At 43.7% G+C, this 15,547-nt stretch overlaps 1 protein-coding gene and 1 long non-coding RNA gene across 8 annotated transcripts in view; one reads left to right on the top strand and one right to left on the bottom strand.

Annotated features, from left to right (window-relative positions):
- Nucleotides 1–15,547, top strand: part of LOC146813042 (uncharacterized) — a 102,007-nt gene that overhangs the window by 35,307 nt on the left and 51,153 nt on the right. The window lies entirely within an intron of this gene.
- On the bottom strand, nucleotides 14,250–15,176 carry LOC146813043 (olfactory receptor 5V1-like). Its single transcript, XM_085614680.1, has one exon. It carries the CDS (start codon nucleotides 15,174–15,176, stop codon nucleotides 14,250–14,252), a length of 927 nt encoding a protein of 308 aa, XP_085470806.1.

Below are 15,547 nucleotides of genomic sequence, written 5' to 3'. Positions count from 1 at the left end.
TTATAAATATATGATGCCCAGTGCACCTTTCAAACTAAATTTTGCTCCCAAGAGTCTCTCTTCTTTTTTGATGCAATGTATTTGACATGCCCATCACAGACAAGCACAGCCTGAGTTGGAACTCTGACTAGGCCAGAGTCCATCTGAGAACCCAGGGTCAACCCTACTACACCCTTATTCTGAACATTGCCATCACCTATTGTAACTGTACTAGGGGGAACAGTTGCCTTAGGGGCAATGGTGGCTGGAGTAGATTCTTTGGACTTGGTGCAGTCACTGGTCCAGTGAGTTTTCTGTTTACAGATTTTGCACCAAGGTTTCTTTTGGCCTTTTGCCTTGTTTGGCTGTGACTCCCCATTAGAAGAACATTTTTGGGGCCCTTGAGCAGACTTCTGGTCTTTACCCTTGTCCCCACCCTTGTCAGAGTTCTTAGAATCCTGCTTCAATGGGTCACCACCTTGGTTCTGTACCTTCTGCCTCACCCTGGTTCTGACGCATTTGTCTGCCTTATTTCCCAATTCTTGGGGAGAGGTCAGATCAGAGTCTACCAGGTACTGGTGCAACAGCTGATTTTCACAGTTATTAAGAATCTGCTCCCTCATTATCAGATTGTACAATCCTATGAAGTCACACACTTTACTGCCCAGTAACCAACCTTCCAGAGCCTTAGCAGCACAGTCAACAAAGCCAAACCAGTCTTGATTTTGTGCTTTTTGGGTATCTCTGAACCTTAACCTGTATTGTTCAGTGGTTAGGCCAAACCCATCTATTAGTGCACTTTTCAAGACCTGGTAATCATCAGCATGCTCTTCTCTTACAGTGAGGAGCTTGTCTCTACCTTTGTCTGCAAAGGAGAGCCATAAGATTGCTGCCCACTGACCTTGAGGGACCTTCTGTACTTTACAGGTCCTCTCCAAGGCAGTTATCCAATTGTGGACATCATCCCCACTCTGGTAGGGAGGGAAAATCTTACTTAGGTTTCTATGGTCATAAGACCTCTCCCTATCTCTAGGGAAATTGCTGCCACAAAGGGACTCCAGTCCCTCCTTTTTGCTAGCTTTGTAGAGCTCTAGGGCTTCCCTATCTAGGGCCATCTGCTGCTTCTGAGGGTGAACTTGTCTTGCTCATACTTCAGCAGTCTCTCTCCCCTCTCCTGGGAGGTTTCCCTCCCTCTATGAGAAGAAATAGAGGTCCCTATGGAAGAGTTAGACTGGACAGATCCCCTTGAGAGAGATATATCCCTTCTAGCCCTACTTTCAACTCTTCCTGGAGGAATAAAGGAGGGAGCATTGTTGTCATCATCCTCATCCAGGGGAGCTGTGTTCACCAGATCCTGATCATTGTCATCGGTCTGGTCAGCATTACAGGTAGGGTCAGGGGAGTTTCCACCTCTAGGCCCACCCTCAGCTGCTGCCCCACCCACTCTGCCCACCCCACCAGAACCACTAGGTCCTGGGAGATCATCCAGCTTGAGTATCTTTATGAGATGCTGCGTGGTTGGGCTTTTGCCTGTCTTCAGCTTCCTAATGAAACATAAGGCCCTAAGCTGTGCAAAGGAGAGATCCTCATATCTATAGGGGAGAAGCTCACTGGCTTCTAGCTGATTAGAAATTACTAATGTGGTGTAGTGTATTGCACTACCTACACTAGTGTGGCCTGCTAAACTCTCTTGAGTTGTAGAAAGGGTGTGCTATCCCTTAACACACAACTCTAAGCTCAGTAGAACTTATTGAATACTAAACTTGATATTATATGTACCTAAGGTACCTTTAGCGGTTTTCAGTTGATCAGTTCAATTGAGATTATCTGGTAAAACTATAGCAAGCTGGAATCCCACACGCTGCCCAACAATGTGAGAAGTTGGCATGATATATGCTGTCCACTAGTTCTAGTGGGCAACTTCTTTCAGTCCAAACAACCCCTTATGGTGAATTGGGTAAAAACAACCTTTATCGAAAGCTATCCTAGTGGTAGCTATGGAGAGCAGCCTTCAGAGTAAGTCTTGAAGGAATGTAAAGCAGCTTGTTTTACCAGTCTATAATCTCTTGAATGATCAAATGAAAGGACAAACACACCAGGTATATATTTAAAATATATGTATTTAAGATAAAACACACCCCTCTAGTCTCTTTATGAGGCTAGAGTTCGAAGTACTTAATTTACAAGTTAGTTATCAACAGTATTAGCACAAATACACGTTTGGGCCCTAGGGGCGTACCAAACCATATTCCAAAAAATGGTATAAGAACCATGACTGAACTAGACACAAGGCCTAGAGCCTGTAGAATCACTGGGACCCCAAGGAACCACCCAAGGTAATGACACAGGAGTCCCACGGGGGCCGTATGCAGTGTGTAAACACAACCGCGGGTTCCCGTTAGCTTCTATGGGCAATGTCGCGGTTGGAAACTTAAAGATTAGGGACACTTAGAATCGAGTCAGGACCAAACCCTTTTGGACTTAGGCAGTTCTAGAGTTAGTACCCAAGGGAGCACTGGAGTGCTTGTGTTACCTCACCCAGGGAAGCCGGGTGCATAGGTGTCTTTTGGTGTCTGGTCGTGTCGTCGTTTTCAGTGGAAGCTGGTGAAGAAGTGCTGCTGCCGTGAAGAGGAGAAGTGTCCGGAGTGATCCAAGCCTGGATCTAGGATGGAAGGAGCCTGAAAGCAGAGGGGACTGAGTCTGGGTCACTTGCCAGTGACCGAGGGCAGGATGGACCAATTCCCACAGATGTTGGGGGCTTCAGGTGAGTTGATGCATGTCTTGACTCCTCAGCCAGGAGGTCCAGGAGGTGTTGACGAAGTCCACGAGCCGGATTCGAGCTGTCCCATGAAGTCTGTCGAGTTCTGCTGTGTCGGCGACCAGAATGGACCCAAAAAGCCTTGGCAACGGCAAGTCTCGTGGAAAGAGAAGAAGGACGTCGGTGCAGACCATCAAAGTCTGATGGACTCACCCAGCAAGGGTACGTCGGGGCACGTCTGGAGCAACCAGGAAAGCCCAAGCAGAAGAGGAGTTGCCTTCGTGGGATCCCACTTGCCAACGGGCTAGCGATCGCGAAGGAGCCTCGAGCGGTCGCACTGGATCCCGGTCCACGGGTCACTTGTGGAGTGGAGGCCAAAGATCTTCGAAGCAGTCAGTGCTCAAGGCTGGGGCTACTCAGAGCCCAAAGCAAAACTTCAAGGATAAACAGGAAGTCGATGTACCAGCAATAGTATGCAGTGCCCAGGGGTCATGGTTCCTCATCACCCACGATAGTCACTGGCCTCAGCTTTGCTGTGGACTCAGGGTAGCCTCGGGGAAGTCAGGAAATCCACCTCTGGTGATGCAGAGACTTCAGCGTCCAACAGGAGCCTCAGAATCGCACACTAGACAGTGGCTTCTTTGGTGCCTGCCAAGCAGGGGCGTCACTCCTTGACCCCAAGGGAGATTTCTTACATCATCTAGTCGAAATAAAAAGTCGAAGGTCCAGGATATATATTGCAGAGTTTCGTCCAGGGTAATCAAAAGTCTCAAGGACTGGGTTCTAATACTTATACTAAGTTTGGGGGTTGGACATACTGTAGGGACCCACCTATGGGAAGGTTTGGAAAGAGGGGTGGTTACACCCATTTCCTTTGTCCAGTTTCACACCAGAGCAGGGGCAGGTAACCCCTGCAACCTGTTTCAACTGGACTATGCACAGGGACACCAAGTTTGCCCCCAGGGTAGGACTTCAAAGCACCAGAGAGTGCTCCCGCCCAACCCCAATACACATCTGCCTGTATGGGGAGGTGGTTACACCTCCCTGGGACAGGAAACCTATTGTCCAGGCTTCCCCTGCCGGAGTTTCGGTCAGCAGCAGGAGGTCAGACCCGTGACTGTGGCAGAGGCATCCATTTTGTGATGCCAGGGCTGTAGAAAGTCCTACCGGGTTAGACCAGTGTGAACATGTCTCTCCCTCTAGAAGGGTGGAATGCTACCCCTGCCACCAGAACTGGCAGGGGGGTAGTATTCCAAAGCATTTGACACCAAACACGACATGTTTCTGTGCAGTCATCCCAAAGTTAGCATTTACCACGAGATTATAATGCACTTAAGAGTATATGGTCAGGCTACACCACAAACAGCATCGGAGGAGATACACTGAATGCTGCAGAGGGGCTATGCTCATGCAGGGGCACCCTCTCACATAAAAACCAATCACTCTGCCTTCAGGATTGTTATGGCCTGCCATAGGAGTGACTTATAGTTTTTATATGTGTGTGCAATGGTAGTGATATAGGTAGCCTATACCACTGTAAGGGGTGCAAGCACACCCTTACCCAGGCTGCAGTAGCAGACCTGTGGTGTCATTTTGGAGTGCTTCCTAGGGGTGGCATAATACATGCTTCAGCCCCTGGTAGGCCTCTGAGTTACCTATGCCCTAGGTACATAGTATACCATATACTAGGGGCTTATAAGGCACTCCAGAATCCAATTAGATATGTACCTAATGTACATGCAAACCATTTTGGAGAGGAAGCAGCTAGGCTGGAATCCTGATTAGCAGGGCCATAGCCAGACTAAGGTAAAAAAAACTGTGAAACACCAGCAAAATGTGGGGGTACCCATTTGAAGCAGTTCCCACTCTCCTACAGTCAGCAATAGTTGGGGGCACAGGATGACTTTGCAACAAGGCCTAGTTTGGTACCTCTTTTCCCTCTTTCTGCACCTTTCCTGCCTGTTTCTGCACCTCTCTTGCCTCTTTCAGCACCTCTGTTGCCTCTTTTTGTACTTTCCTGCCTCTTTCTGCACCCCTTCTGCATCTTTCTGCACTTCTGTTGCTTCTTTCTGCACCTCACTTGCCACTTTCAGCACCTCTGCTGCTTTTTCCTGCAGATCTCTTGCCTCTTTCTGCACCCCTCTTGTCTCTTTCTGTACCTCTCTTGCCTCTTTGTGCACCCCTCCTACCGTTTTCTGTACCCCTCTTGCCTCTTTTGGCACCTCTGTTAGTCCTTTCTGCACTGCTCTTGCTTCTTTCTGCACCTCACTTGCCTCTTATAGCACTTCTCTTGGTTCTTTCTAAACATCTGTTGCTTCTTTCAGCAATTCTCTTGCCTCTTTCTGTACTTCTCTTGCTTGTTTTTGCACCTCTCTTGCGCCTTTCTGCACCTCTGTTGCCTCTTTCTGCACTTAACTTGCTCCTTTCTGCACCTCTCCTGCCTCTTTCGGCACCTCTGTTGCTTCTTTCTGCATCCCTCCTGCCTCTTTATGCACCCCTCTTTCCTCTTTGTGTAACTTTCTTGCCTCTTTCTACACCTCTCTTCCCTCTTTCTGCACCCCTCCTGTCTCTTTCAGCACCTCTTTTGCTTTTTTCTGCAGATCTCTTGCCTCTTTCTGTACCTCTATTTTCTCTTTCTGAACCTCTCATGCCTCTTTCTGCACCCCTGTTCCCTCTTTCTGCATCTTTCCTGCCTCTTTCTACACCCCTTTTGCCTCTTTATGTACCTCGGTTGCTTCTTTCTGCACCTCCCTTGCCTCTTTCAACACCTGTTTTTTTCTGCAGGTCTATTGCCTCTTTCTGCACTTCACTTACCTCTTTTTGCACCTCTGTTGCTTTTTTCTGTAGATCTCTTGCCTCTTTCTGCAACCTTCTTTTCTCTTTCTGCACCTTTCTTGCATCTATCTGCACCCCTGTTCCCTCTTTCTGCATCTTTCTTTACCTCTCTTGCCTCTTACTGTGCCTCTTGTGCCTCTTTCTGCACTTCCCTTGCCCTTTCTGCACCTTCCATGCCTCTTTCAGCACCTCTGTTACTTCTATCTGCACTTCTCTTCCTTCTTTCTGCACGCCTCCTGCCTCTTTCTGTACCTGTCTTGCCTCTTTGTGTACCCCTCCTACCTTTTTCTGCACTCCTCCTGCCTCTTTTTACACCTCTGTTGGTTCTTTTTGAACTGTTAGTGCTTCTTTCTGCACATTACTTGCCTCTTTCTTCACTTCTCTTGTTTCCTTCTACACCTCTGTTTTCTTCTATCTGAAGTTCTCTTGCCTCTTTGTGCACCTCTGTTGCTTCTTTCTGCACTGCTCTTACTTCTTCTTGTACCCCTCTTGCCTCTTTCTTTACCCCTCTTTTCTCTTTCTGCACCTCTCTTGCCTCTTTCTGAACCAGTTCCCTCTTTCTGCATGTTTCCTGCCTGTTTCTGTACCTGTCTTGCCTCTTTCTGTACCTCTGTTGCTTTTTTCTGCACTTCTCCTGGCTCTTTCTGCACCCCTCTTGAATCTTTCAACACCCCTCTTTTCTCTTTCTGCACTTTTCTTGCTTCTTTCCTCACCTCTGTTGCTTCTTTCAGCAACTCTCTTGCCTCTTTCTGCACTTCTCTTCCTTCTTTCTGCACCCCTCCTGCCTAATTCTGTACCTCTCTTGCCTCTTTGTGCACCTCTCCTTCCTCTTTCTGCACCCCTCTTGGCTCTTTTTGCACCTCTGTTGGTTCTTTCTGCTCTGCTCTAGCTTCTTTCTGCATCTCACTTGCCTCCTTCTGCACGTCTCTTGCTTCTTTCTACAGCTCTGTTGCTTCTTTCAGCAATTCTCTTGCCTCTTTCTGCACCTCCGAGTTAGTGGTAGTTTTAATCTCCCTGCCCTATGATGTACTAGGGCCGTACAAGGGAGTTCATGCCAATCCCAGGGATACCCCAACCCATAGTGTACCCTAGTGTATGTAGATGTTTTCACTGTATTCTAAGTGTCTTTCAGCATAGCACTGGCTCTGGGCCTAGTTAGTCAGAGTCAGTTACCACCAGTACCAGTCAGCAAAAAGTTGGGGGCACAGGATGACTTTGCAACAAGGCCTCTTTCTGCACCTCTGTTGGTTCTTTCTGCATATCTCTTGCTTCTTTCTGCGCATTTCTTCCTCTTTCTGCATATGTACTACCTCTGTAGGCATAGTTAGAAATTAGCATTTAAAAAACCTTTGAAATTCACTGAAAAAACATATATTACAGGGACGTTATAGTTAGAAAGTAGCATTTAAAAAAACCTTTGAAATTCACTGAAAAAACCACAGGTTTCAGGGACGCTATAGTTAGTTGGACATTTCACTTTTACAAAACCAGAGAAATTCAGCCGTTATAGTAAGTTGAGCTAAGTATAACTGGCGCCCCCGCAATGCACTGCTGATGACATCACATATTACATCACTAATGACATGGTCAGTGACATCACTGATGACATCACTAATGACATCTCAAATGACATCACTGATGACATCATCCACATGATCCTCTGATGCACCTCCTCACAGCCTATTATAACCTTTGATACACGCACTCTAAAATACAGACTGCCATTCTCGAAACCATAGACACACCAATACCAGTTACTACATACCCACTCACTGATTCCTAGGTCTACATACACACCCACTCAATCACCCATACAGTCACTCATACACGCAGTCACTCATCAATACAGCCACTATCATATGCACTCATAGACCTATTCGGACACTCAGACGCCACTTACCCATAGAGTTATTTACACAGCTAGTTAGTCATGCAAAGATTCAATCACACTCCCATTTACTCACCTATACAGTTATACACACACCACCTCACTTATTCACACAGATACTAACACATACTTACTCTCTTATACAATCACTGATACAAGCACTTACTCATCCACACAGCCACTCTCACAATCACTCACTCTCACATATAGTCATTTATATACTCCAACATTCACAACATTCACCCACCCATACAGCCCCTCACAGAAGCACTCTTGAATCCATACATTCAGTTAATCACCCACTCACACATCCATGTATCAAGTCGCACCCATCCCAGCCACCCACACAGATACTCAGGCACCCATACAGATACTCAGACAAGCAATCAATAACCCATATAGACACTCATGTAGCTACTCACCAACCCATGCAACCACTTACACACCAACAGACATTCACACAGTTTAGTCACTAACCCATGCAGTCATTAAGACACGTTTAATCACTCACTTTTACAGTCAGTCATGCACCTACTAAATTATCCATTCAGACAGTCATGCAACCACTCATTCTTCAATACACCTTGACATATATAAATATCAAACATATTTAAACTTTACCGAAACAGTCACTGGATGATGTCATCAGTGATGTCATTTGAGATGTCATCAGTGATGTCATCTATGATGTCACTGACCATTCCATGAGTGATGTAATATGTGATGTCATCAGCAGTGCATTGCCGGGGCTCGAGTTGTACTTAGCTCAACTAACTATAACGGCAAGATTCCTCTGGTTTTGTAAGATTGAAACGTCCAATTAACTATAACGTCCCTTAAACCTGTGTTTTTTTCAGTGAATATATAGATAGATAGATAGATAGATAGATAGATGGACGGACGGAGAGACAGACAGACAGACAGACAGATACAGAGAGTGCTAGAGAGAGAGAGAGATTTTTTTGTAGGAAAGGGGAGTCAAATGTGGTGTTGGAGTTAGTCCTCCTCACCATGTAATACTCTCACAATATCCTGGGATAGTCCTTGGATTCACACTGATAAATCCTTAGTTTAATTTGAGTGGCAAAGAGGAGTCAGGCTTTACTAGAGGAACATGTGTTAAGCATTTCAGAGCATCAACATGGACGATACATAATTGACACAACTCAAAAGAAATCCGACACCAATTTATAAAGACTAGAGCTTATTTTTATCTTAATTTAGGCACCAAAATGAACAGGCATTGAAATGTTACGGTGAAGTCAATGGAGAAAAACAAGTAGTGACAAAAGATCACTTAGAAGTCAAGCTGTGTGTAACCCTTACAGGGTTATGGTTGTGAGGGCCCTAGAACCAGGACACAACAGTTAGTTCAGTGTTACCTGGCCCGTGCATATGAGTGCAGAGTTGTCCTGGAAAAAACTAAGCTGGGGCTGGGTTGACAATGTTGGATCCAAGTTGCACAATGTGCCCCATAGTTACATGGTCATGTGTGGGGGTCAGTAACCGGAATGGTAACCAACAAGCTTTGGCGGAAGGTGACAAAAAGATTTGGGAACTTTAAGGGGTTTAGGGGAGTGATGTAGCGTCCTGAAACTTTGGGGCAGGTAAGACTACAACTCTCAGAAGTCACTGTGTCACTTGGATTTGCGCGATTCCACGGAGGGCCAATCTTCGTATCCTGTGAATATTTTTACCTGCAGTTTGCAGGGGACTAATGCCACTAGTCTGAGGGTGCTTCTGGCAACTACTCCCTCTGGTTGGGAGTGCCAAGATTGAGCCAAGGACGAGGGTCATTCACACAGGTCCCAGTCTGTTGCTTTAGGGACAGTGTATCCCTCTTTTGCTTCAATGCAGTGGGCCATGTCCGGTTGTCGATGACACCGGGCTCCTCTTGGTACTTCTTTGAAGTCAGTTCTTCAGATCTGAGGCCCTGGTGTCAAGGGTGTCCCTTAAATCCTGGATTTAGGGGATTTAGGAGTTAGGGGTGTGGAGGCTAGTAGCCAATGGGCAGCCAGCTCCTACACCTAATCCACCACCTGAGGTCATCACAACCGATGGGGTGGGTCCCCTTTTGCTACCCAGATCCCTTTATTCTGCGATTCCTAAGATGAAAGAAATTAACATATAGTGTACAGACTGGGCTGCTCACCTTAGAAGAGTGGTCAGCATGTTGGGGGTATGTACCACCCTAAGGGGCTTATTTATGAGCTCTTGCGTCACTTTTGCACCGCCCGTGCGTCACTGTTTGTGACGCACCAGCAGGGCAAAACATGCGCCATGTTGCGTCATATTTACAAAGTGACGCATCTAGGTAGATACGTCACTTTGTAAACCCCTGCACCACATTATACCTGCGCCAGGTATAATGTATGCAGGGTGGGCGTTCTGACGCAATTAAGCCTCGTAGAAGTGACGCAGTGAAATCTATAAGATTTCACTGCGCCACTTCTAGGACGCAAATGCGTCAATATCTTATATTGGGGGTGGGAGGTGTGACCTCCTTCCTGCCTGAGCCTCTGTCGCTGACTACTGGGAGCATCTACATTACCTGGCAGGAGGTCATAACCCTGTCTTGGTATGAGAAAGGACAGGCTGACCTACCAAAGCACAAAGAAGAAGTTGAGGCAAACAGGTGGGTATCCTCTAAGGTGGCACCTGGGTACATGCCAGACATCCCTCAACACCAGATGCATGTAAGGGGACAAAAAGCACATTGCTTGACATCAAACTACACATATCTAGGTGATGTCATGATGAAGCTAGCAACTCAGATCTGCCTGTGTGCAAGTGCATGTTATCCTATGGATCGGCTATCACTTACAGTGTACTTTAATGGAAAATACACTATAGAGGCATATAAGTGTGTACTTGCATGCCTGCACCCTAAATATAATGTGCCCTGCTTCCTGGGCTGCAGAGGCTTTCCTTAGAGGTGTCTAAATTATTTGTAAGCTACTGTCAGCTACTGTAAGCTAATGCATTGGGTTGTGCCACTCCCTAAAGCAGTTTGCACTGCTCCTGCAGTCTGCACTGACAGGCCTGCTATCATTAGTTTGTTTGGGTTGCCCCGGGTGGCACAAACTTGTGCTAAAGTCCTGGGGACCCCTTTACCCCCTATGCCCAGGGTACCATTTACTAGGGACTTATAAGGGGGTAAAGTCTTTGTTAATCAGAGAATAACCAAGTTGACAAATCAGTTTTAGGAGGGAGCACACGCAATGCAGCCAGGATAGCAGGCACCAGTACACTAATAGAGTAATAATCATCATTAGGGGCTAAAGGTGTAGGGGGACCATACACAAAGGGACACTTTGCTACACCGGAATGCAATTCTTTGCTTATTAAATTCCTTGATTCCAGCATCTCACCCAAAGTGTTTTGGCATGACACCTTGATCAGGGGTCACTTGATACATTTTTAATCCAATCTTATATTGAGTGTGCTAATATTTGCTTTAAAAACATGATAATCCTAGTACATATTTTCTACAGTAGGTTAAGACATCTTGAAACCACACAAGTTGTGCTACCTGTTGTATGTGTATTGCCATTGGGGTAGGATCCTTATATTCTCAGTCTGTCATCTACTGGAGCTTTTGTTTTCCACACACTTATCTTCCAGATGTGTTTAGCCCACAGAGAGTGGTAAGGTAAGGTAAGGTAAGGTACATTTTTATTATGCTTAAATTAATTAAAATCATTGCATACGGTGATCATACAAAGAGAGCACAGTTTCTTATTAATATAGCTTTTGTACATGTAAAATGAGTAAGTCAATATTTTAAAAAGCCGAAGATATTATACAATATGAAAAGAGAAAGGGTTAATATTCTTAAAACGTGCAAATAAGAGTGATTTGTCCATCATCAGGGGAATAGTCTATCTTTCCATAAGCCAGTTTTGGATGTTTAATCTTTTCTCAGTAATATCCAGAAATTTTGTAAGGCGACAGTTTAATTGAGTGACGATCGGATTAAAACATAGAAGTATTGCTTGTCTGCAAGACCTCACACCATGCTGTTTAAAAAAAGGTTTTAATAGAGATACCCTTATATCTTTCAGTTTCTCACATATGCAGATGATGTGGGTAATGTTCTCTTTTCCCAGTCCACATAATCTACATTTACTGTCTAGTCCTGTTCTTTTCCATGGCGGCAATAAAGCTTTTATGGGACCAATCCCCAGCCTTAACTTCAGGAATTTTTGTTTTGTGTGCATCTTTATTCCTAGATTTAGATAGGTTTGAGGATTGCCATTTTTATAGTTGTTAATAACTGTCCATCCATGAGCTCGTCTAGATAGTGCTTCCTTGTCTAGTGCGAGGGAGATGCTTCTTATTGCCTTTGTTGCCAGTTTTTTAAAAACAATGTGGGACACTGAGGTATTCCATAACTTCTCTAAACCCAATTTCTCAATTGAATCTTTAAGATATTTGTTTGATGAAGATTTGCTGGTCCTTGTTAACTCTGTCCATAAAAGGTTGTTTAAAGTACCTTTTTCAGCTAGACTGATTTTATGCCAGCTTTTTACGTAGGCTCCCGTTCTCTCCACTGTTTGGTTTTGTACACCAAATTCCAGTCGAAGTTGGGCTGGAGAAACATATCTAGGAAGTTGGAATATCGAACGATATGCTGTTGTTATTATATTATTTAACGTCGAAGCGTCTCTTCCTCTCATTTGTTCACTCCCATATAAGATTGTAGGCTGGAATTTGGCTCTAAATATTTTTAAAAAAGGTTCCAGGGAGAGATCTGGTAGCAGATTCTTCAATGGTTTGAGTGCCAGATAGGATGTCATACCTTTTTTTTTTCAAGGTGTCCAGCTGTGGTTTACATGAGTTGTTGTGATCCAGGAGGATACCCAGGTACTTATAGGTAGTGCCTTGTTGTATTCTTTGCCCATCAAGGTACCATTTTAATGTGGACTTTTTATGGTAGTTAACTGCCATGATCTTGGTTTTTGTATAATTTATTTTTAAAATGTTTCTTTTTGAAAATCTATTAGTTGTGTCCAAAAGGCGTTGTAGGCCAATAGGGGTGCGACTGAGTAAAACTAAGTCATCGGCATAAAGTAAGTTAGTCAGGGTTTTTCCTCCTAGCGATGGAGCATGAGATGAACATCTGTCCAATTCTTCAGGTAAGTCGGCCATGTAAAGGTTAAATAATACTGGTGACAGGACGCATCCTTGCTTAAGGCCTTTAGTTGTTGGAATTTTTCTTGATAATCTCGAGCCTTCTCCCAGTTTTATCCTAATCCACGTATCTGTATATAGATGTCTAAGTTGGTTCGAGAGAGAGGAAGGAATTCCCCATTTTGTCAGTTTGCTCCAGAGAATATTTCGATCCACGTGATCGAATGCTGCTGCATAGTCTATAAAGCAGTGATACAATGCATGTTTTTTCTCTGTTGCAGCATCCATAAGTATGGACAGGGCCATGATGTTCGTTGTAGTTCCTTGGCCTTTTTGAAAACCAGTCTGTGTTATAGGAATGATGTTGTTTTCAGCTGTCCATCTTGTTAGTTCTTCCAGAAGGATCCCTGCATTATATTTGGCCTCTACATCTATTAGGGCAATTAGCCGATAGTTGTTTGGATTGTCACGCCCTCCTTGTTTGTATATCGGGCTTACAATTGACCCCCTCCATGAATCTGGTAATTTCATATATGTTAAAGCATATCTATAAACTGGCTCAAAAACTTTACTCCAGAAATCGGGATCTTGTTTAAATAGCATTGGAGGTATTCCATTAGGACCAGGTGCTCCTGTTCTCCTACCTTTGGCTATTTGTTCCCTGATAAGTTGTAATTCTATGTCGGGATTCACTTCAGTTGAGCTCAATTTGTTTGTTTTAATCCTCTGCTCTTTGTTCTGTTCTGGCAAAAGGAGAATTTTATATTTTGCCTCATTTGTCTTTATTTTACTAATCTCTGGGGCTAGTATAAAGGCAGAATTACTATTTGTTGCATTTATTATCTGAGTATCTACAATTGGTTCCATATCGTTAAAATGTTTAAATAAGTAATTATTCCATGCTGCTTCGGTAACATTGGAGCTTATCCCATGGTGTCCTGGTCTCAACAGCATTGAAACCTTTTTCCAAAATTTGGCGCTGTTTTTTTGCTTTGCCTCGTAGTATAGTAATACCCAAGCTTTATGATCTTTCTCTTGCTTAGCTATCCATCTCTTTTGTTTTAATATTTTCCTTGTTTGCCGCAAGGTATTTTTCAGTTGCCAATTAAATGGATGCTTACGTAGTTGTTTCAATGTTTGATTTATAATTCGGGTCAGTCTCTTGATCTCCGGACATTTCACTATTTTGTTGGAATTATATGCGATTGGCTTTACCTTCTTCTTTAATTTATTCGGGAATGTCTCGCCGAGAGATTTAGTGAGAGTGGTGTGAAATACCAGTTGGTATTCCCTTTGTCCTCAGAGAACTGGCTAAATCTGAAACCCAAGGCTAGCAGAATCTAGTGGATGATCCAACGAGGGGAGGGTATACAACAGCTCAACCTGCCACAAAGTCAGCAGGTTCTTTTCTTGCATCACAGTCTACATTAAGTCCACCAATGAATGCTCTGAGCTACATTAAAAGGGTAAACCCTAGAAACTCTCTGATTTCTAAAATCATAATATCAATTTTGGAAAAAAAATTAAAAGGTGCAAATGGTACCAGAAACATCAATGCTAGAATCTACCAAATTCTGGGATACACCCTCATTTATAAATAAAATGCATTCCTGCTAAACAATCTTTGAAAGATAAAGAAATCTGTCATCTTAAATACTATTTTGTATTCTTTGGCATCCTCAGGGTGTTTTTAAACTCTGTGTTTTTCAGACAGTATATGATGGGATTACATAGTGGAGTTAGGGCAACATATAACAAAGAGAATACTTTGTTGTATTTTACTGAAGCTGTTGATGCTGGTCTCATGTGTGTAGAACATATAACTCCATAGAATAATATAAGAACAGTGAGGTGGAAGGCACAGGTGGAAAAGGCCTTGTGTCTCCCCTCTGTAGACCGGATTTTCAGGATTGTTGAGATGATGTTGATGTAAGATATAATAGTTAAAGCAAAAGGTGTAAGTGCAACTAGAGTTCCCTCGACGTAGATTGCTAACTCAACAGCACTGGTGCTGCTACATGAAAGCTTCATTACAGCTGCCACATCACAGAAAAAGTGGTTGATTGTGTGAGACCCACAGAATGAGAGCCTAGATGTTAGTAAAATGTGTGGTATTGGGTTTATAAAACTAAATAGCCAACATACGCCAGCCATTTTCATGCATACTACATTATTCATGGTGGTCACGTACCGTAAAGGTTTGCAAATGGCCACATATCGATCATAAGCCATGGCTGTAAGAAGGAAGAATTCCGTAGACATCATGTAACTGAAAAGAAACATCTGCAGAAAGCATCCACTTAGAGAAATGTGTGTTACCTCCAGAAAGAAGTGAGCCAGCATATTTGGAAAAATCATTGTTGTGTAAATGATGTCCAGAAAAGCTAAGTTTGTAAGGAAAAAATACATTGGTGTGTGCAGTTGTGTGTTGGAACAGACAATCACCATGATAAGAAGGTTCCCCACAAGTACCAGGAAGTAAATCAGCAAAAGGGCCAGAAAAAGTGGAACTATAAGATGTGGAAAATCATAGAAACCCACAAGGGTGAACTCGGATGCAAAAGTTTGATTTTCTCCTTTCATGTGTCTTCGAATGCGGTTTTCCTGAGTTGGGATATCAAGAATATCTGCAAATAAAGAAAAGAAGGAAAGTAATATGCAACACACACTATTTTGGGAGAAACATGTCTCTGGATGTTTTATGGTCAAAGTTTATATATTTACTATGAGAAAAAAACTATTTAATTTGTGACACAAAAAAGGTGACAAGTAGGCCACCCCTGGTGTGTTGTTTTCTCATTTTCCATGGGGCAATGATTTGGCTGCATGATATCTATTGCTAATTCATATTGTGTTACTTATTTATGTTATATATTTCAGCTATATCTATTCGAAACTTGACTAGAAGATACAATCAATATAAGCACAAACCAATAATAAAAGCTCTAAATGTC

Source organism: Triturus cristatus, chromosome 7 (genome assembly GCF_964204655.1).
Source record: "Triturus cristatus chromosome 7, aTriCri1.1, whole genome shotgun sequence".
Classification (NCBI taxonomy): domain Eukaryota; kingdom Metazoa; phylum Chordata; class Amphibia; order Caudata; family Salamandridae; genus Triturus; species Triturus cristatus.
Note: the sequence above shows the minus strand (reverse complement) of the source record. Positions and strands in the feature narration are given on the sequence as shown.